The sequence below is a fragment of the Lithobates pipiens genome, unplaced genomic scaffold, assembly GCF_037356315.1.
Source record: "Lithobates pipiens isolate NorthernLeopardFrog02 unplaced genomic scaffold, aLitPip1_a1.2 Scaffold_10, whole genome shotgun sequence".
Taxonomy (NCBI): domain Eukaryota; kingdom Metazoa; phylum Chordata; class Amphibia; order Anura; family Ranidae; genus Lithobates; species Lithobates pipiens.
This window is the reverse complement of record NW_027507686.1, coordinates 174,200,480-174,222,741: the sequence shown is the minus strand read 5'-3', so window position 1 is coordinate 174,222,741 and position 22,262 is coordinate 174,200,480. Positions and strand designations below refer to the sequence as shown.

The window sequence follows — 22,262 nt, the reverse complement described above, 5'->3', positions numbered from 1 at the left end:
CATTGTACACTTGTCTCTATTACTAAAGCTAGCCATTGATGATGCAATTTTCTTTATTTAACCACAGGTTGCGGGAAGGTAAATCGCTCAATTTCCCTATCAACACAGCCACTGGCTTCCGCAGACCCGTTGTGTTCTCCCTGGGTGGGGGACAGGGAGCCGTCCCTGCCAGGAGAACACAATTAATATCTCTAGTGGCTATAGCTGCTGGCAATAATTGCATTTAAAGATCAATGGATTGACTTGAGTAAAATCAGCCTGCCCGAACATGGTTCAAATCTCAGCCGATTATAGATATGGTGCCACAAACATGAATCATAAAGTGCTATGGTGCATATAACATTTTTTTGTTTCACTATTGCAATGTTGGCACTTTAAAATCGTTGTTGGAATTAATATCAGGAGATACAGCATAGTAATTTTCAATTTAGCCTGAAAAATACTATAATACAAAATAAAAGGCCTTGAAGAAAAAAGCCCTAGTAATCCTGTACAGACACTTTTACTTAAATTAAAAGTCCTATTATGCCAGGAGACCATTCAAGTTGGTCATCTACATGTGAGAACTGGAACGTGATTCTATAAGATGCATACCATGCACCACGTATGTAATAGCAAATGTTAATAAAAACAAGTTCTACTATTGGCTTTTTAGTGGGATTAGTGATAATTGTAGTCACAAATCTGTAGAGATTTAAATCAAACTCAACTGTTTATAATATAAAGACAGAGAAGTACATTTTTTATCAAAGCGGGTACAGGTAAAACTTTTTAAAACTCTCACAAATTAGAAATAAAACAAATTATTATTTCATTTAGCAAAAATAAGATAAAATACTACAGGCATTCACTTACGCATCCCCATTCACCACTACAAAACCACTTTGCAGTAGAATTACGACATCTTTGATAGTAACGGTGATCTTGTGTATGAATGGGTGATCACTGTCAGTTGACCGCTGGATGTGCACTGAGAATTCCTTATAAGCATCCCGACAGTCTGAAGCTAAGTTGTAGCTACATTTCCCCTGAAATTGGTAATAGTCCCCATCAAATGTCTTGAAGTGAGAGTTTCCCCATGTACTGCAGACGTAGTGACCATGGTTGCGTAACCGTCCTGTTAATAGATGGTATGGATGGTTATAACTGCATCATATCAATTTTCATGTACAGTGGTGATCCCAGAAAAAAAACAAGGGTCCATTTTCAGTTGAAATGGAAAATGACTAGACTTGCTTAAAATATATTTAAATCCATTTTTTTATAGTTCTGGGTAGAGTATGGGTGGTTAGAACACTTGTTACGTTTATTTTGCTGTCTGTGTCCCAGTAAGGAGATTTCTCTTTATTTACTCTCCTAGGGACACAGCAGGAAGCAAGGCCTTATGCACAAGGCAACTGTCAAAAACCTATTTTACAGGCAGTTTACTTAAACGCCCCTCTATGTTAGTCTATGTGTATATGCCCGAGGCAGGGGTGTTTAGGGGCAGAAATCTAAATGCATCAAAATCACATTCAGGAGAAGAGCTTATAGGCAGAAAAAATGTCTGACATGCCTAAATCCACGTAAATGCTAGGCATATTTAGCGCTTGAACATTTATTCGATTAAATATCAGAATAAATTAATTTTCTAACCAATAGAATGAATAAATGCCCAAACGCTTGATGTGCCTGTATGTGCCAAAACATGCCTAAGCATGTTTGAAAAACTTGGATTTAGGTGCATTTTTAACATCTGCTTTTCTCCTGCCAGGAGAAAGGCATTCAGAAAAGCCTAATGTGCACGAGGCCTATGAGGAAATCTCTCCAGAGTGAGGAGAATTCTTCTCGTAGACAGTTCCCATCACTTTCTGGTCCAGTAACAATAGTCATCAGACATAGCAATAAAAAACCACCAGGCACTCTAACCCTCAGTTATTCCATCCAAAACTAAGCAAAACCTTTTTTGCCTTAGCATACACTTTAACAATTCTTACTTAATATAGAAAACCATGCAAGAAAAACAATAATTCAACAAGATACATTTTAGAACCTTTTGCTCTTTGATTTCTCTTTATGTTCATCAGATCTTAACAATAAAACATATTTCTTACAAACATATCTTGGCATATTTTTGTTAGTCATATCAGCATTGTAATTGACAATTGATATTATGATCTTAAATAAAGTATTTCTCGTTTCAGAATTTTTTTTTTCATTTGTTATATAAATTACCAGGGAGTTAGAAAAAATCTGTGAAAATGTTTGCCTGACACTTACAGATGCCTATATATCTAGATCATTGACACATACTCACTTCTACTTGTATTGCTTGTAAAAAAATGAAGATTTTATGGCCAACAATCTTTTAATGTCAGACGATGTAAATCTCCAGAACATCCTAAATACAATTCTTTCAAAGTGAACATCACAAAATATTCTATCCCAATCACTTTACATTCCGCAATGCCATACTTTAAATTTGTTATCACCTAACATTTTTTTAAAATAATTGTCTTAGCCCATTGCAAATGATGGGCGAATAGAGGGTAGGTAAAAAGATTAAATTACCTGATCTTATAGAAAAGGCACTTGAGAGAGCCAATGCCAGCCACAGCACCACCAAGCTGGCAGTCTTAAACCCCATTGTATGGCCCCGGGGTGATGTTCCTTCAGGAATATAAGGTACAGTTATGTCTTGGTATTTATAGGATTATTTGACGTGTTGTGACCTCACACCAGGAGGGGCAGGGAAAGGTTCAATCTTTACAATCAGAGTAAACAGAATTTTTTCTTATTATATTATACTGTCTGGGAGGGATCTTCTAAGAGATGGTTATTTCTTTAACCAAGTGACTGCTGGTCAGACCTTTGATACACGTTTCAGAGATTGCCAATAGTTAATGCAATACCACATTTGCTATATAAGTTACATACTAAAATAAGACATTTGTTTCAATCCATGTAATATACCTTTCTGTTAGAGGAAATACTAAAGTCCTGTTTGACCTTGTCTTATGTATGCAGTTGGTATATTCCTTTATTTGGACATTTGTACTTATATTTTTAAATGATCATATAACCATTACTTCTCATTTCACAATTCCATATAGCCCTCTGCTTTCTGTAACTCTCTATATGTCTTTGTAGCACAATTTATTTGTACTAGATTTGAAAAAAGCAAATATACATAAATTTGACCTAAAAAAAGATCATTTGCACTTGCTTTCACATTGCTCAAATAAGAGGCATCATTTCTTTACATTATTTGTTCTATTGCAGAAATGTCTTGTTTAGGACCATTTATTATCTTCTACCCTGAATACAGTATTTTAAAAAGCTTCCATGTATATAAATATTCAACTTCCCTTTGTACAATAATCTAAACCAATATTTACATAGTTTAGTATTTATTTTTCTCAGGGTGTATTATTGTTAACAATTGTTTTATGTTATGTGGGTTTTATCATTATTTCATCATAGTATCATTTGTGATTTTGATTTTTTTTTTTAATTGAAAACATTTTTTTAATTGATTTTGATAACTAAAACAGTTAGCCCTTGTACACACGGTTGGGGATTCCGACAACCAAATCCGTCGGAGTAATTCCGACGGATTAATTCCGGAAGAGGTCCGGAAGTGATGTGGCATACACACGGTCGCACTAACTTGTCGGAAAATCCGATTGTACATAACATGATGACGTTATTTCGTTACGACAGGACTACGTTCAGGCTAGTAACCAATAGCTTTGGTCTAGGAATTTGATCTGAGCATGTGTAGCACTTTGTCCGTCGGAGTAGGCTACACATGATCGGAGTATGTCCGATCGGAGCATTTTGTCGGAAAATTTTACCGGCAAGTTGGAAAAATTGGTCCGTCGGATATTCCGACGGAAACAGTCCGATGCAGACCACACACAGTCGGACTATCCGACAAAACGGTCCGATAGGAAACATTCAGACGGAATCTCTGACCGTGTGTACAAGGGCTAAGAGAAGAATCACCACACCAGATCAATCTGTCTGAATCTGTAACTATTACACAGATAGGTGCCGGCCCATTTCACAGCTGAAATGATCTGAAGAAAGAAGTTCTAACAGCCGCATTACTGGATCCACTTTTATTAAAAACTGTTTATCAAACCAAATAGAATTCATAAAATAAGCAGTGAAAGGGTGAAAGACCATCCAATGCATTTCATGTTAAACTAAGGCTTATTCATAGCAATTCACACTCTGTGTTATCTGGTCTTTTACCCTTCCACTGCTTGTTTAATGTCTTCTGTTTGTTTTTTTGGGAACTTTTCAATAACGGTTGTACCAGTAGTACAGTTGTCCGGACTTCATTCTTTTGATTTTGATAACTGCTGTATGTATTAAAAAGTATTGTTGAAAAAATGATATATAGACCCTGCATGAAAGATTGAAGACACACTACAGAAATTTCCTTTGTACTCTTTATCAAATTTACACCATTAACAAAATATGCGTTATTTTCAAATGATACATATTATTTAACTCACTCATGCATGCTGATTTACAAGTACTGCAGGGTGTGCTGTGTAGTATACGTGACTAATGAGGTGGTGTTACAAGAACGCTTCCCAGCTGTTACTGCCTTGATGGACTTGTTCCAATTTCTGTACCAGAAAAAACATTATTGCAAGTAGGGATGAGCTTCGAGTTTGAGTCGAACGTAAGTTCGACTCGAACATCAGCTGTTCGATCATTTGATGAAGATCGAACATTATGGGCCGTTCGCGCCAAATTTGAGCCGCGCGTCAAGGCCTATAATAAGCTGCGTCATCGCAGTGCATTGCTGGCTTATCGTTGGCCAAGCATGCACTATGACCCTCATGCTTTGGCCAATCACAGTGCCGTAAGCAAACAGAGCCATAATTGTCCAAAAGCTGGTGGCCGATTATGGCTCAGGAGGTTAAGTAAATGCCCCACACTATATAAGGCTGCCTGCACGTCGGCCGTGTGTGGTACGTTGGTGGCGTTTGTGAAAGAGAGAGACATAGAGGCTGTCATTTCATTTAGTTTCAGCAGGCAGGCAGGCAATTCCCTCCTGGTGTTCTGTTGCTAATATACATCAGGCAGGCAGTCAAGACAGTTAGATAGCTGCAGTGTATTGTGTATATATATGCAGGCTTGTCTATATATATATATATATATATATATATATATATATATATAGTCTAGCCAAGCCTATACCTGACTAGGCCATTGCCTGAGTGCGCAAAGACACTTTCAGCCAGGCAGGTGACTCACTGAGCTCAGTCCATTTTATATATATATATATATATATACCGTATATACTCGAGTATAAGCCGAGATTTTCAGCCTCTTTTTTGAGGCTGAAAGTGCCCCCCTCGGCTTATACTCGAGTCATCGCTGTCTGCCCGCTCGATCAGCGTGTCGAGCAGACAGACAGCGGCCATTCTATAATTCAAAAGCCGCGCCTCCGGCTCCGCCTTCGCCTGTGATAGGCGGAACACTGAATTTCCCAGCAGCCTGTGTTCCGCCTATCACGGACATCGTATCATCCTCGTACTACGGACGAGGATGATACGATGTCCGTGATAGGCGGAACACAGGCTGCTGGGAAATTCAGTGTTCCGCCTATCACAGGCGAAGGCGGAGGCGCGGCTTTTGAATTTTACAATGGCCGCCGAGGCGCCGACGAAGAGGGCACGGGACGGAGGCAAGGCAAGGCACGGCACGGGACGGGACGGGACGGAGGCAAGGCAAGGCACGACACGGGACGGAGGCAAGGCACGGCACGGGACGGAGGCAAGGAGGCAAGGCACGGGACGGAGGCTCGGGACAAAGGCTCGGGACACAGGTAGGCTGGACACACACACACACACACACACACACACACACACACACACACACACACACGGATGGATGGAGACACACACACACACAGGGATGGATGGATACACACACACACAGGGATGGATGGATGGATGGAGACACACACACACAGGGATGGATGGATGGAGACACACACACACAGGGATGGATGGATGGATGGATGGAGACACACACACACAGGGATGGATGGATGGATGGACACACACACACACAGGGATGGATGGACGGACACACAGGGATGGACGGACACACAGGGATGGACGGACACACACACAGGGATGGACAGGCATGTCTCACCCTCGGCTTATACACGAGTCAATAAGTTTGCCAGTTTTTTTGGGGGTAAATTGGGGGCCTCGGCTTATATTCGGGTCGGCCTATACTCGAGTATATACGGTATATATATATATATATATATATATATATATATATATATATATATATATATATAGTCTAGCCCAGTGTTTCTCAACTCCAGTCCTCAAGGCGCCCCAACAGGTCATGTTTTCAGGTTTTCCCTCAGATGAAATGGCTGTTGTAATTACTAAGGCAGTGAGACTGATCAAATCACCTGTGCAAAGTAATGGAAATCCTGAAAACATGACCTGTTGGGGCGCCTTGAGGCCTGGAGGCCCTGTTTCACAGGGGCATGTAATTACAATTTTTGATGCAATACTTTTCCGCAGGGCTCATTCCTGTGCTCCAACTAGAGTATGTGTGAGGGGTTGCAGTGTTGTGGCACCAGAACCAGTGCCTAAGGCTCAAACTTTCTGCCCCTGTTCAACAGGTGCTTGTAATTACAATTCTTGATCTAATAGTTCACAGCAGGGCCCATTCCTGCGCCCACCAAGAGTAACTGTGAGGCCTTACAGTGTTGTGGCAACACCACCACACCGTCCACTACCAAAGGCCCAATTTTTCCGACCCTGTTCAACAAGGGCATGTAATTACAATTCTTGATCTAATATTTCACAGCAAGGTCTGTTCCTGCGCCCACCAAGAGTAACTGCGAGGGCTTACAGTGTTGTGGCATCACCAACACCTAAGGCCCACATTTCTGCAGAGTATATAGGGCAGGCCCCTACTTTCAAACATCCAACTTACAAACGACTCCTACTTTCAAACAGAAGGAGACAACCGGAAGTGAGAGGAAATCTACCCCTAGGATGGTAAATTCTCTCCTGTAAGAGTTCCTTGTTTCACAAAAAAAAACACATTTTCAAAATCCAATTGTCATTGGGACAGAAAGTGAGGTGAAATCTTTTGAAGATCTGCACAGACAGCAAAACAAAGGTTACAGGGTTGATAAACATATGTTTTCCAAAAAGCTTAAAAATAGATTTTTTGGCTGGAGCTACAATTTAAGAATATATCAGTTCAAAATTACAAACAGATTCTACTTAAGGACAAACCTACAGTCCCTGTCTTGTTTGGACCACCTATATACTGCTGTTCGGAGTATATAGGACCTGGGGGCCCCACGCCTTTTCTTTTTTAATTTGGGTGCGGGTTCCCCTTAATATCCATACAAAACCCAAAGGGGCTGGTAATGGGCTGGGGAGGGGGGTACACATGCCTTTTTTCCCAACGATTTTGGTCCATATTGCCAGGACCAGACATTACATTAAAGCCGCAAGCAGTTTTAAATGACTTTTATTACTTTAGAAATGTAATTTTGTGCAGGGGCAGTTCTAAATACGGGAAACACGCACCACTGTACAGGCATACTCTAGACACCCCCCAGGCACGATATTTAAATTAATATTTCACTTTTATTTTTTCACTTTAACCACTTGAGATCCGCGCTATAGCCAAATGACGGCTACAGCGCGGATCTCCTTTTCCGGGACTACGTCTATTGACGTAGTCCCGTGTACGAGCGGCCTGCGCGCCCCCTGAGGGGCACGCGCGGCGCGCTCTGTGATCGGCGAGTCCATGAGACTCGCCTGATCACCGATCCATGCAAGGGGTCGATCCCGACCCCTTATCACGTGATCAGCTGTCAGCCAATGACAGCTGATCAGGTGACATAACGGAGCCGGTAATCGGCTAGTATTCCTCCTCGCGCTGACAGTGCGAGGAGAAAAAAAAAAAGCCAATCACCGGCGGCCGTGATCGGGACATCAGTCCCGATCACGGCCAGCAATGCAAGCGCCCACCTGCCCCCTGCCAGTGCCCACCTGCCCCCTGCAGTGCCACCCTAATAAAAAGTAAGTGCCCCCCGTCAGTGCCACCCAGCAGTGCCCATAGTGCCACCCAGCAGTGCCCACAGTGCCACCCAGCAGTGCCACCCACAGTGCCCACAATCTGCCTCAAAGGTGCTGCACCCCAGTGCCGCCCATCAGTGCCCAGCAGTGCCGCCCATCAGTGTCCAGCAGTGCCGCCCATTAGTGTCCAGCAGTGCCACCTATCAGAGCCACCTATCAGTGCCACCTATGAGTGCCCATCAGTCCCATCTATCAGTGGTACCTATCAGTGCCCATCCGTGCCACCCATCCGTGCCACCCATCCGTGCCACCCATCCGTGCCACCCATCCGTGCCATCTTATCTGTGCCCATCTTTGCCCATCAGTGCCGCCTTATCTGTGCCTATCGGTGCCGCCTTATCTGTGCCTATTAGTGCCGCCTTAACTATGCCTATCAGTGCCCACCAGTGCAGCCTATCATTGCCCACCAATGCAGCCTATCAGTTCCCACCAATGCAGCCCAGCAGTGCCCACCAATGCAGCCTATCAGTGCCGCCTAATCAGCGCACTTCAATGAAGGAGAAAAATGACCCGTTTGCAAAATTTTATAACAAACTATTAAAACATGATTTATTTTTTTTTGCATCTTTTTTTGTTTGTTTAGCAAAAAATAAAACTCTGAGCTGTAACTAAATACCACCAAAAGAAAGCTCTATTTGTGGGAAAAAAAATGATAAAAATTTCATTTGGGTACAGTGTTGTATGCCCGCGCAATTGTCATTCAAAGTGCATCAGCGCTGAAAGCTGAAAATTGGTCTGGGACTGAGGGGGGTTTAAGTGCCCAGTAAGCAAGTGGTTAAGCATTATTAAATTCCATGCTCCTGAAAAAACGTCAGTTTTTAAAACTTTTTTTTACATGTACCCTGTGGCAGGACCCGGGTCCCCCAACCCTTTTTAGGACAATAACTTGCACATTAGCCTTTAAAATTTGCACTTTTGATTTCTCATGTTCGAGTCCCATAGACTTTAATGGGGTTTGAAAGTTTGCGTGAACTATCAGTCCGTTCCCAAGTTCTGGTGCAAACTAAACTGGGGGTGCTCGGCTCATCCCTAATTGCAAGCAAATGGAAGCATTTTGACTAAGTATGATCATATTTGAAGGGGGTTTTTGAGTTGTAAATGTTTCTGTTACTGACGCTAAAATGGGTGCAGCACAGTGGTGTAGTGGTTAACACTTTCATCTAGCAGCAAAAGGGTCTCTGGTTTGAATCCCGACCTCAACACTACCTGCCTGGAGTTTGCATATTCTCCCTGTGCCTGCATGGGTTTCCTCCAGGTACTCCGGTTACTAGTGATGGACGAACTTCCGACGGGACGTTTCGCGAACGCGAAACGCGAACGGACACAAACGTTCGCGAAAACGACCGTTCGCCGCGGGCTCCATTGACTTCAATGGGAGGCGAATTTCGCAAACCTTTAGGTCGAATTTGCGGCCACGGGGTAATTATTAGGGGGTAGCACGTAGTCCCACCACCTGGACAATAGCATAATACATGTATGAGGTGAATTTGGGATCGATAACTACAAGCATTTTTTTTTTATTTGGGAAATTGTTCTGACAATTCAGGACTATGGAGCTAATGAAGGCAATGGAGGAGAGGGAAGGTCAGGGACCAGGGTAGGCAAACAAGAGGGTGCAGGAGATACAGAGCACTGACAGCAGCACCGTAATACAGAGCACTGACATCAGCACCGTGACATACAGCGCTGACAGCAGCTCCGTGACATACAGCGCTGACAGCAGCTCCGTGACATACAGCGCTGACAGCATCTCCGTGACATACAGCGCTGACAGCAGCTCCGTGACATACAGCGCTGACAGCAGCTCCGTGACATACAGCGCTGACAGCAGCACCGTGACATACAGCGCTGACAGCAGCTCCGTGACATACAGCGCTGACAGCAGCTCCGTGACATACAGCGCTGACAGCAGCTCCGTGACATACAGCACTGACAGCAGCTCCGTGACATACAGCGCTGACAGCAGCTCCGTGACATACAGCGCTGACAGCAGCACCGTGACATACAGCGCTGACAGCAGCTCCGTGACATACAGCGCTGACAGCAGCTCCGTGACATACAGCACTGACAGCAGCTCCGTGACATACAGCGCTGACAGCAGCTCCGTGACATACAGCGCTGACAGCAGCACCGTGACATACAGCGCTGACAGCAGCTCCGTGACATACAGCGCTGACAGCAGCTCCGTGACATACAGCGCTGACAGCAGCTCCGTGACATACAGCGCTGACAGCAGCTCCGTGACATACAGCGCTGACAGCAGCTCCGTGACATACAGCGCTGACAGCAGCTCCGTGACATACAGCGCTGACAGCAGCTCCGTGACATACAGCGCTGACAGCAGCACCGTGACATACAGCGCTGACAGCAGCTCCGTGACATACAGCGCTGACAGCAGCTCCGTGACATACAGCGCTGACAGCAGCACCGTGACATACAGCGCTGACAGCAGCTCCGTGACATACAGCGCTGACAGCAGCTCCGTGACATACAGCGCTGACAGCAGCTCCGTGACATACAGCGCTGACAGCAGCTCCGTGACATACAGCGCTGACAGCAGCTCCGTGACATACAGCGCTGACAGCAGCTCCGTGACATACAGCGCTGACAGCAGCTCCGTGACATACAGCGCTGACAGCAGCTCCGTGACATACAGCGCTGACAGCAGCTCCGTGACATACAGCGCTGACAGCAGCTCCGTGACATACAGCGCTGACAGCAGCTCCGTGACATACAGCGCTGACAGCAGCTCCGTGACATACAGCGCTGACAGCAGCTCCGTGACATACAGCGCTGACAGCAGCTCCGTGACATACAGCGCTGACAGCAGCACCGTAAGCAGCCCCAGGAGGAAGTCAGCACAGCACAGGGATGGTGTGATCCCCTCATAATAAGAACCCCCAGGAGGAAGTCAGCACAGCACAGGGATGGTGGGAGCCCCTCATAATAAGAACACCCAGGAGGAAGTCAGCACAGCACAGGGATGGTGGGAACCCCTCATAATAAGCAGCCCCAGTAGAAATATGACACCGCTCAACCTCTTCAAAGAGGAGGGTAGGGGCATATAGTACGGTGTGCTTTTTTGGGTCAGGGAAGTGAGCCAAATGAATTAAGAAGGTCTGTGTGCTTGATTCCAAAAATTGTTTATAGACATATACATGGTCTACTGATCACATGTGTTGAATTCCTCCGAGATCCATGCCTCATTCATTTTTAGAAATGTGAGGTAGTTAACACTGTGGTGAGCTAGGCGAGTACGCTTATCGGTCACAATCCCCCCTGCTGCGCTGAACGTCCTTTCGGACAGGACACTGGATGAGGGGCAAGCCAACAGTTCGATTGCAAATTGGGCAAGCTCTGGCCAGAGGTCAAGCCTGCCCACCCAGTAGTCTAGGGGTTCATCACTCCTCAGAGCGTCCACATCGGCCGTTAACCCAATGTAGTCGGACACCTGACGGTCTAGGCGTTCCCTGATGCTGGATCCGGATGACACCTGTCGATGGGTCGGCTGAAAGAATGACCTCATATCCGAAGTCACCAACACATCTTCAAACCGGCCTCTTCTTGCAGGCGCTGTTGGATTGGTACCCGCAAATCCTTCTCTGGGAGTGGGAATTGCTCCTCTGCCAGCGCACGCAAAAGCAGAATGCAGCATTTCTCGAAGCAAGGCCTGGAAGTGCTGCATTCTGACAGCCCTCTGCGACGGCGGTAACATTTCCGCCATTTTGTGTTTGTACCGGGGGTCTAAGTACGTTGCCACCCAGTACTGGTCCTTGACCCTCATGCTTTTTATACGGGGGTCCCTATTAAAACACTGGAGCATGAAGGCCCCCATTTGCACTAAAGTGGAAGCGGTGTGGTGGCCTGGCTCCTGCTCATCATCCAGGATAATGTCGTCCTCTTCATTCTCCTCTCCCCATCCTCGCACAACAGGGATCCCAGAAAGGTTTAAAGCATGCTCTTCTTGCTCCTGCTCATCCGCCCCGGCACCATCCTCCTCTGACTCCTCATCAGACTCCTGTTGTTGACTTGTCTCAGATAGAGTAGCCCCCCCTGGGAATTCATCCAGCATTGCGACTTCCTCATCTTCCCGCTCCTGCTCCTCCACAGCCTGATCAATGACACGACGCAATGCACGCTCCAGAAAGAAGGCATAAGGTACCATGTCACTGATGGCGCCATGGCTGCGACTGACCAGTTTGGTGATCTCCTCAAATGGCCGCAGAAGTCTGCATGTGTCGCGCATGAGCAGCCACTGGCGCGGTGAAAAAAAACCCAGCTCCCCAGAACCGTTTCTTTCGCAGAGTTCATACAGGTAGACGTTAACTGCACGTTTCTGCTGGAGCAGCCTATCAAGCATATAGAAGGTTGAGTTCCATCGCGTCGGGCAATCGCAAATAAGACGTCTGACCGGCAGATGGTGTCGCCGCTGAATGTCAGCAAGGCGAGCCATGGCCGTGTAAGATCTTCTGAAATGGGCCGAGATTTTCCTTGCCTGCCGCAAGATGTCCTGGACCCCAGGGTATTTGACAAGGAATCGCTGCACGACCAAGTTTAAGACGTGTGCCATGCACGGCACGTGCGTGATTTTGCCCTGTTTCAATGCGCTAAGCAGATTGGCACCGTTGTCACACACCACTTTACCAACTGTCAAATTGAGCGGTGTTAGCCACTCATCTGCCTGTGAACGCAAAGCTGAAAGGAGTGCCGGGCCAGTGTGGCTCTTTGCTTCCAGGCACAACAGACGCAGCACGGCATGGCAACGTCTCACCTGGCATGTGGAATAGGTTCTGGGGAGCTTGGGCGGTGCAGTGGAAGAGACGCTAGCAGCGGAAAAGGAGGAGGCAGCTGAGGAGGAGAGGGAGGAGGATGGAGTAGGAGGAGGAGAAGAAGAGTCAGGCCTGCATGCAATCCGTGGCGGTAAAACCAAATCTACACGGGTGCCACGGGTTACATGCTTGACGGCCGTCAGAAGGTTCACCCAGTGGGCAGTAAAACTGATATACCTTCCCTGCCCGTGTTTGCTAGACCACGTGTCTGTGGTCAGATGTATCTTGGCACCGACACTGTGTGCCAGAGATACATTCACTTGCCGCTGAACATGGCCATATAGCTCTGGGATGCCCTTCTCTGAGAAATACTTCCTTCCTGGGACCTTCCATTGTGGTGTTCCAATGGCCACAAATTTGCGAAAGGCCTCCGAGTCCACCAGTTTATATGGCAGTAGTTGGCGGGCTATGAGTTCTGACAAGCCAGCCGCCAACCGTTGGGCAAGAGGGTTATCCGGCGTCATCATTTTTTTACGCTCAAACATTAGGCCCACGGAAGCCTGCCTTTTTGCAGAAAAATGTGAGCTTGGCGTGATGGAAGGTGGAGTGGAGGACAATTGTGAGGAGAGAGGAGAAGGAGAAGTAGAAGACGAGGCTGGACGGTGAGAGCCTGCAGTGTGGCTTTGTGTGTTCCGTTGCTCCCACTGGGCTCGGTGATGGCTGCTCATGTGCCTTCTTAAGGCGGTCGTCCCTAGGTGAGTATTGGGCTTACCGCGACTAACGCGTTGACTGCAAAGATTGCAGATGGCAACGCTATTGTCAGCAGCGGACACGTTAAAAAAAGCCCACACTGCGGAGCCATGTGCCGGTGTCCTGGGAGCGCCAGATGTGACCGTACATGGTCGATGACTCGCTCCTGATACATTTGCAGTCTGCTTTGTCCCTGCTGTGCAATGTAAGTCATTGCTGCTTCTCCTCCCTATCTGCTGGTCCATATCTCCCTCTGAACTCCCCTCCTCTTCCTCTCTTGTGGGCACCCACGTGACATCACTAGACACGTCATCATCAACGTCACCTTCCCCACCGCTATAAGTAGAGTAGGCAGCAACACCGGGGACCAACCTCCTCCTTGGGCTGATCTGGGTACTGGCGTCAGACTGCTGAGTAGCGCTTGTTGCTACCTCCTCTTCCTGATCCAATACCAAGAGTGGCTGCGCATCAGAAATGTCCTCTTGATATGGATCGGAAAATAATTCCAGTGACTCAAGCGGAAGGTATGTGGTGGTGGTGGTGGTGGTCGTGTTGTTGGTGGTAGTGTCTTTGGGGGTGCACATAGCAGAGAGTGAAGAAGAGGGTGCAGATCGAGAGGATGAGGAGGGTGCAGAAGAGTAAGGCTGAGCGAGCCACTCAACCAAGTCTGGTGCATCCTTTAAAGTAATTGAACGCACCTTCTGCAACTTCCCACTTTGGCTCAAGCCTGTTGCTCCTGCCCTACCCCTACCACCCCTGCGGAAGGGCCTGCCTCTTCCTCTGCATGTCATTTTTTAAATGACCCTGTGACAAAACTCTTAGTCCCTATACCGCTGAAGGACTGCTGCAGTATAGGTGAGCGGTCAGCAGTGGTGCACGTCAACCCTATCTATTGTGGACCTATAGCGGTCCTTACAGAACAGCAGACTGTACCGCACTCAAGCCTATGTACCGTAGCACCCTATACCAAGTTACCAGTCCTTATAAGAACTTTTGTGGACCAAGCAGGTTGTGTATTAGTGTTTAGCAGACTGTACGTCAGTCCCTATACCGCTGAAGGACTGCTGCAGTATAGGGCAGCGGTCAGCAGTGGTGCACGTCAACCCTATCTATTGTGGACCGATAGCGGTCCTTACAGAACAGCAGACTGTACCGCACTCAAGCCTATGTACCGTAGCACCCTATACCAAGTTACCAGTCCTTATAAGAACTTTTGTGGACCAAGCAGGTTGTGTATTAGTGTTTAGCAGACTGTACGTCAGTCCCTATACCGCTGAAGGACTGCTGCAGTATAGGGCAGCGGTCAGCAGTGGTGCACGTCAACCCTATCTATTGTGGACCGATAGCGGTCCTTACAGAACAGCAGACTGTACCGCACTCAAGCCTATGTACCGTAGCACCCTATACCAAGTTACCAGTCCTTATAAGAACTTTTGTGGAACAAGCAGGTTGTGTGTTAGTGATTAGCAGACTGTACGTCAGTCCCTATACCAATGAAGGACTGCTGCAGTATAGGGCAGCGGTCAGCAGTAGTGCACGGCAACCCTATGTATTGTGGACCGATAGCGGTCCTTACAGAACAGCAGACTGTACCGCACTCAAGCCTATGTACCGTAGCACCCTATACCAAGTTACCAGTCCTTATAAGAACTTTTGTGGACCAAGCAGGTTGTGTATTAGTGTTTAGCAGACTGTACGTCAGTCCCTATACCGCTGAAGGACTGCTGCAGTATAGGGCAGCGGTCAGCAGTGGTGCACGTCAACCCTATGTATTGTGGACCGATAGCGGTCCTTACAGAACAGCAGACTGTAACGCACTCAGGCCTATGTACCGTAGCACCCTATACCAAGTTACCAGTCCTTATAAGAACTTTTGTGGACCAAGCAGGTTGTGTGTTAGTGATTAGCAGACTGTACGTCAGTCCCTATACCAATGAAGGACTGCTGCAGTATAGGGCAGCGGTCAGCAGTAGTGCACGGCAACCCTATGTATTGTGGACCGATAGCGGTCCTTACAGAACAGCAGACTGTAACGCACTCAGGCCTATGTACCGTAGCACCCTATACCAAGTTACCAGTCCTTATAAAAACTTTTGTGGACCAAGCAGGTTGTGTGTTAGTGTTTAGCAGACTGTGCGTCAGTCCCTATACCGCTGAAGGACTGCTGCAGTATAGGGCAGCGGTCAGCAGTGGTGCACGTCAACCCTATCTATTGTGGACCGATAGCGGTCCTTACAGAACAGCAGACTGTACCGCACTCAAGCCTATGTACCGTAGCACCCTATACCAAGTTACCAGTCCTTATAAGAACTTTTGTGGACCAAGCAGGTTGTGTATTAGTGTTTAGCAGACTGTACGTCAGTCCCTATACCGCTGAAGGACTGCTGCAGTATAGGGCAGCGGTCAGCAGTGGTGCACGTCAACCCTATCTATTGTGGACCGATAGCGGTCCTTACAGAACAGCAGACTGTACCGCACTCAAGCCTATGTACCGTAGCACCCTATACCAAGTTACCAGTCCTTATAAGAACTTTTGTGGACCAAGCAGGTTGTGTATTAGTGTTTAGCAGACTGTACGTCAGTCCCTATACCGCTGAAGGACTGCTGCAGTATAGGGCAGCGGTCAGCAGTGGTGCACGTCAACCCTATCTATTGTGGACCGATAGCGGTCCTTACAGAACAGCAGACTGTACCGCACTCAAGCCTATGTACCGTAGCACCCTATACCAAGTTACCAGTCCTTATAAGAACTTTTGTGGAACAAGCAGGTTGTGTGTTAGTGATTAGCAGACTGTACGTCAGTCCCTATACCAATGAAGGACTGCTGCAGTATAGGGCAGCGGTCAGCAGTAGTGCACGGCAACCCTATGTATTGTGGACCGATAGCGGTCCTTACAGAACAGCAGACTGTACCGCACTCAAGCCTATGTACCGTAGCACCCTATACCAAGTTACCAGTCCTTATAAGAACTTTTGTGGACCAAGCAGGTTGTGTGTTAGTGATTAGCAGACTGTACGTCAGTCCCTATACCAATGAAGGACTGCTGCAGTATAGGGCAGCGGTCAGCAGTAGTGCACGGCAACCCTATGTATTGTGGACCGATAGCGGTCCTTACAGAACAGCAGACTGTACCGCACCCAAGCCTATGTACCGTAGCACCCTAGACAGACCAAGTTACCAGTCCTGATAAAGAGCTTTGTGGAACAAGTGAGTTGTGAATGATTAGCAGACTGCAGCAGAAGGGCAGCAGTCAAGTATAATATTCTTTCTATATTTGGAAGAAAGAATATTATACGTGTACAAGCCTATTACCGTACCACTGATACCAGTCCTGAAAAGAACCTTTGTGGAACTAATAGTAACAGCAAGTCTTTAAAATTATCCTCACTGCCTGACACACTGCTTCCTGCCTGTCCCTATACAAATTGGCAAAAAAGAGTAGGCTGGAACGATTAGCTGGAACAGCTCTTTTGTGGACCTGATAGTAACAGCTAATGATGATGATGATGATGATGATGAAGAAAGACTAATCTGGCTGAGCTGTCCCTAAAATAGCAGCATACAGCGCTCTGTCCCTTTATCTAAACTGACAAAAGAAACTCAGGCTGCTGACCTAACACCTATACCAGTCCTGAAAAGAACTTTTGTGTACCAAATAGCTAGCGTTTTCTCTGTCCCTACTCCACACAGGATCCTTTCCCTACAGTGACAGAAGAAAGAATGTAAAATGGCCACCGGATCGGGTGTATTTATAGGTTAGGGGGAATGTCCAAGTGTCCATGAGCTGTCATGTCTCAATTGGTTGTCCTGTAACACATGATAAACGTGTCACGAAAGGTTAAAGTTCTTGTATACATTAAACACGTAAGTCCGCCGGGGCGAACGACGGAAAAAGGCGTTCGAACCCGCGGACGGCGAAAGTCGGAAATTCGCCGCGAAACGACCGCCGGGCGAACCGTTCGGCCATCACTACCGGTTACCTCCACTACTCTAAAGACATGCTGGTAGGTTAATTGGCTCCTGTCTAAATTGGCCCTAGTATGTGTATGTATGAATGTGAGTTAGGGACCATAGATTGTAAGCTCCTTGAGGGTAGGGACAGATGTGAATATACAATGTATATGTAAAGTGCTGCATATATTGGCATTGCTATATAAGTACCTGAAATAAATAAGAACCTGTGACATAAGCCTTCCATAGCTGCCATGCTACTGGAGTAACTGGATACTGGAAGGATAACCAGTGAATGACACTGAGAATTTTCACATCCAGTTGGAGTTTTTAACCACTTGCCACCCACCATATAGCAGAATGACCGCGGCAAAGTGGTTCCAATATCCTGACTGGAAGTCATATGACATCCTCAGGATAGTAAACCGTGGCAATCATTGTTGCGGTGTGTCAGTCTGACACACCGAAACTATGAACTCAGTAAAGAGTCTCTGACAGAGACTCTTTATCATGTGATCAGCCGTGTCCAATCACGGCTGATCACAGTGTAAATAGGAAGAGCCATTGATCGGCTTTTCCTCACTCGCGTCTGTCAGATGCGAGTAGAGGAGAGCCGATCGGCTGCTTCTCTGACGGGGGGGGGTCTGTGCTGATCGATTATCAGCACAGCTCCCCCCCCCGAGGAAGCCCACACTGGACCACCAGGGATGCCACCAGACCATCAGGGATGCTCAGCACGAGGTATGTCACCCTAGACCACCAGGGATGCCAGTCAGTGTCCACAATGGATGCCAATCAATGCCCACAATGGATGCCAATCAGTGCCCACAATGGGAATCACTGATTGGCATGCATTATTGTGTGGCACTAATTGGCATCCATCCGTACAATACTATACACTTCAATGCCACCTATCAGTGTCCATCCGTGCCGCCTATTAGTGCCCATCCATGCTGCCTATCAGTGCCCATCCATGCCTCTTATCAGTGCCCATTCATGCTCATCCGTGCCGCCCATCCATGCCCATCCATGCCGCCTATCAATGCCCATCCGTGCCGCCTATCCATGCCAATCCGTGCCACCTATCAGTGCCTATTTGTGCCACCTATCAGTGCATATTTGTGTCCCATATCAGTGCCACATATCAGTGCCACTTCATTGGTGCTACATCATTGGTGTCCATCAGTGCCACCTTATCAGTGCCCTTCACTGCAGCCCCGTCAGAGCCCATCAGTGAAGGAGAAAACTTACTTATTTACAAAGTATGTAAATTCTGCATTTCTGTCAGATAATTCACCACTTCACCCAGAAAATTGTTGCAATTACAAATTTTTAAGCTATCCAGAGTTTCGTTCTGTTTCTACAAATTTTTAAGCATTCTCATGTTTATTTCTTATGTTTGTGTTGTTTGTATTGTTTGTTATGACACAAAAAAAGTGGAAAAACATAATGCCACTATTATTCACACTTAACATGCTGTTTCTATTTAGGTGTGAATTTATATAAAATATTAGTTAATAACACAGGGGAAACATTAATAAAACTCAGTATAAGACTAGATTAGTTACTACTGCATGTTTTAGAGAATGTGACCTTTCTGCTTCTACTACATTAATTAAGAGACACAGGACATATTTAGTGAGCATAAAGATTAGCGTTTGTTTGATAAATGATAGTGACTGGCTCACATTATAGTGTTTCTGTACCTTTATACTATATATCAAAAGATTAATGATGTTAATGTTGTACTAATGCTTTAGATGTTTTATGCTTTGAATGTAAATACACAAAATTACCAAAAGTATTGGGACACACATGAACTTTAATGGCATCCCAGTTTTAGTCCATAGGGTTCAATATTGAGTTGGCCCATGCTTTTCAGCTATAACAACTTCAACTCTTCTGGGAAGGCTGTCCACAAGGTTTAGGAGTGTGTCTATGGGAATGTATGACTATTCTTCCAGAAGTGCATTTTGTGAGATCAGGCACTTATGTGGACGAGAAGGCCTCGCTCGCAGTCTCCAATCTAATTCATCACAAATGTGTTCTATCGGGTTGAGATCAGGACTCTGTGCAGGCCAGTCAAGTTCCTCCACCTCAAACTTGCTCATCCATGTCTTTATAGACCTTGTTTGTGCAGTAGCGTGCATTCATGTTGGAACAGGAAGGGGCCACCCCTAAACTGTTCCCATAAAGTTGGGAGCATGAAACTAGAAATAGAGTGGCGTTCATGGGCTTTTAAAAAAAGCGTCCAAACTCCAATAAACTGCAGTTTATGAGCTCCAGTGTGCATGGAGCCTTATTGAAAACGCCCATAAACGCTAATAAATGCTCATAAACGCTAGTACAAAACACGTTTTTAAACCTGCGTTTTCTGCCAGCAATCTGGCGTCCAGAAAAAGCTTTTTTGAGCTTCAGTGTGCATGGAGCCTTAGTAATTGTGTCAAAAAATTTCAGGAAATGTGTGGGATTCTTGAAAAAACTATTTTACAGACATCCAGATCATTCAGAATATTAAGAGTAGGCTGAAAATAATTGAAATACAATGTGGAAATGAATAAATAATTTTACATCTTGAACATAGATACACTTTTAATCCAGGGATGTCTTGATAATAGATATTTTGTATAAATAGATATGGTAGAACACAATAAATAGAAAATTAATAGAAAGCTGATCTTTTCCCACTTTTGCACTTAGCATGTCTTGCTCTATATTATGTCTCTGTATGGAGAAGGAAGGCAGATTTGTGCTTTCTCATGTCAGGGCTGACCCCTGATGACTGGTGGTCTGATGGGGGTTTAATGAAGAAGCAGCAGTAGAGGCCTAAGAAACACAAATAAATAGAATGGATGATGCAGATTAAGGAAAATCCTTACACTGCAGCCTCTCAGGTACAGCTTCTTCTCCTGCAAGTTCTCTAAACAATAGGCAGTAAGCAGTAAGCAGTAGTTCCATCACCAAATCTCACTTTAAATCTCATGAGACGAGCAGTCAGGTACAGAGGATCTAAAATTATCTTATACAGTTATACAGTTATGACGTGTTCATATACAGGAAAAGTACATTTTTCTGGTCACTACTTAGAAACAATTACCATTTCTAGATGTTCCATACAACACAGCAGATCTTCGGTTTTGAGTTCAGGTTCAATTTAAAACAAAAGTGATTGTGCAAAAATGTCTTTAACCACTTTCCACCCAGCCACTGTTCATAAATGGCTGGATGGGACAAGCGTTGATCTGGGAGGACGTATCTGATCTGCGCCTTGTGTGAGCCCCCAGGGGCGTGAATTGGTGTCATCCCATCTGAGTACCAAACCATGGTGCTCCTCCCTGGTACCATGTGATTTCTGTGACCAATCACAGTGATCACATGTCCAGTAGTAAGCATGACTGTTATTCATACAGCCATAGAGAACTACTGCGATTTCTGTGATTTACCATCGAGCACCGCTTCCCCGTACCATGTGATAGCTGTAGCCAATCACAGCTTTCACAGTAATTCTCATTAGCTGCATGAATGCTAGCTGAGAACTGTCAGAAAGTATTGCTTATGTAGCCATCAAGACTGTATATGCAATCATAGTGCATAAAAAAATATACATCCCAATAACTTCCTTAGAGTGGTGTAGTGTTATCATGGTAACACTGCTCTGCTCTGGTGACCGCCACACCATTTACAATGTTCCTGATCACTGTCCCACCAATGCAGTGATCCCTCTACCAGAATCCTGTACTGACCCTGGCCTGTTTATTTACTGCATTCCTGTCTGTTGCCTGGATCAATCCTTTGCCTGTTTGTTGACAATGTCTCTGTCTGCTGCCTAAACTGACCTATCTGCATTTTCGACTGACTATGTTCCTGTGAGACAAAAGTCCCAGCCACCCCCTGGAAACTGCACTCCTGGAACCACAAGGACTCTTTTGTTCTTCCTTTCTTCAGTCTCCTGTACCTCCTGGCTGGTGAACATGGCATTTCTGGGGCCAGTCATGTACCAGTAGGCTAGGCTTCCTTCGCTTATAGGAACTGGGATTGCTATAGGTGACTCTACACTAAGCTATATTCCTTGACCACTTATATAGAGGTGACCATTGCAGTGCATTGGTTTTTAAAAAATTGGTTGATTTGTGTATATAATTGGTCCAAACTGTGAAAAAGTCTCACACATGTCGTATTTCGCCATACTCAGAAGGAGTAGCAAAATGTGTTTTGGGGTGTAATTCTAAGGCCGCGTACACACGGGCGGATTGTCTGTCCAACTTAGTTTCAGCGGACAATCCGCTCGTGTGTGGGCTTCAGCGGACTTTTTCAGCGGACAGTCTGACGGACTTTGTCTTTCGGAATTTCCGTAATTTTGTCCGCGGAAACTTGGTTTTGTCCGTCCAAACTTGGTTTCAGCGGACAGTCCGCTCGTGTGTAGGCAAGTTGGACGAACTAAGTATGGTGCATGCTCAGAAAGGGTTTACACGGCCGAAGGTTGCATTGCAGTGTATTGGACGTCGTTTTTCTAGTCCCGTCGTACGTGCTGTACACGTCATCGCGCACGTTTTCAGCGGACTGTCTGTTCATCGTGTGTGGTCAAGTCCGTTCATTCAAATTTTGAACGGACTGTCTGTCGGATTGTCTGACGGACTTAGTTGGGCAGACAATCCGCCC

At 45.9% G+C, this 22,262-nt stretch overlaps 1 protein-coding gene across 5 annotated transcripts in view; it reads right to left on the bottom strand.

Annotated features, from left to right (window-relative positions):
• LOC143935909 (uncharacterized) overlaps positions 1 to 2,717 on the bottom strand; it is a 113,646-nt gene extending 110,929 nt beyond the window's left edge. For all 5 annotated transcript variants that reach the window (XM_077460096.1, XM_077460122.1, XM_077460132.1 and 2 more), the window contains exons 1-2: positions 2,551 to 2,717; positions 856 to 1,117 (exon numbers count right to left, since the gene is read on the bottom strand). In XM_077460096.1, coding sequence (XP_077316222.1) covers positions 856 to 1,117; positions 2,551 to 2,626 — 338 coding nt within the window. In that variant the 5' untranslated portion in view covers positions 2,627 to 2,717. The remainder of the gene's footprint in view (positions 1 to 855; positions 1,118 to 2,550) is intronic.
• Between the last annotated feature and the right edge of the window lie 19,545 nt (positions 2,718 to 22,262).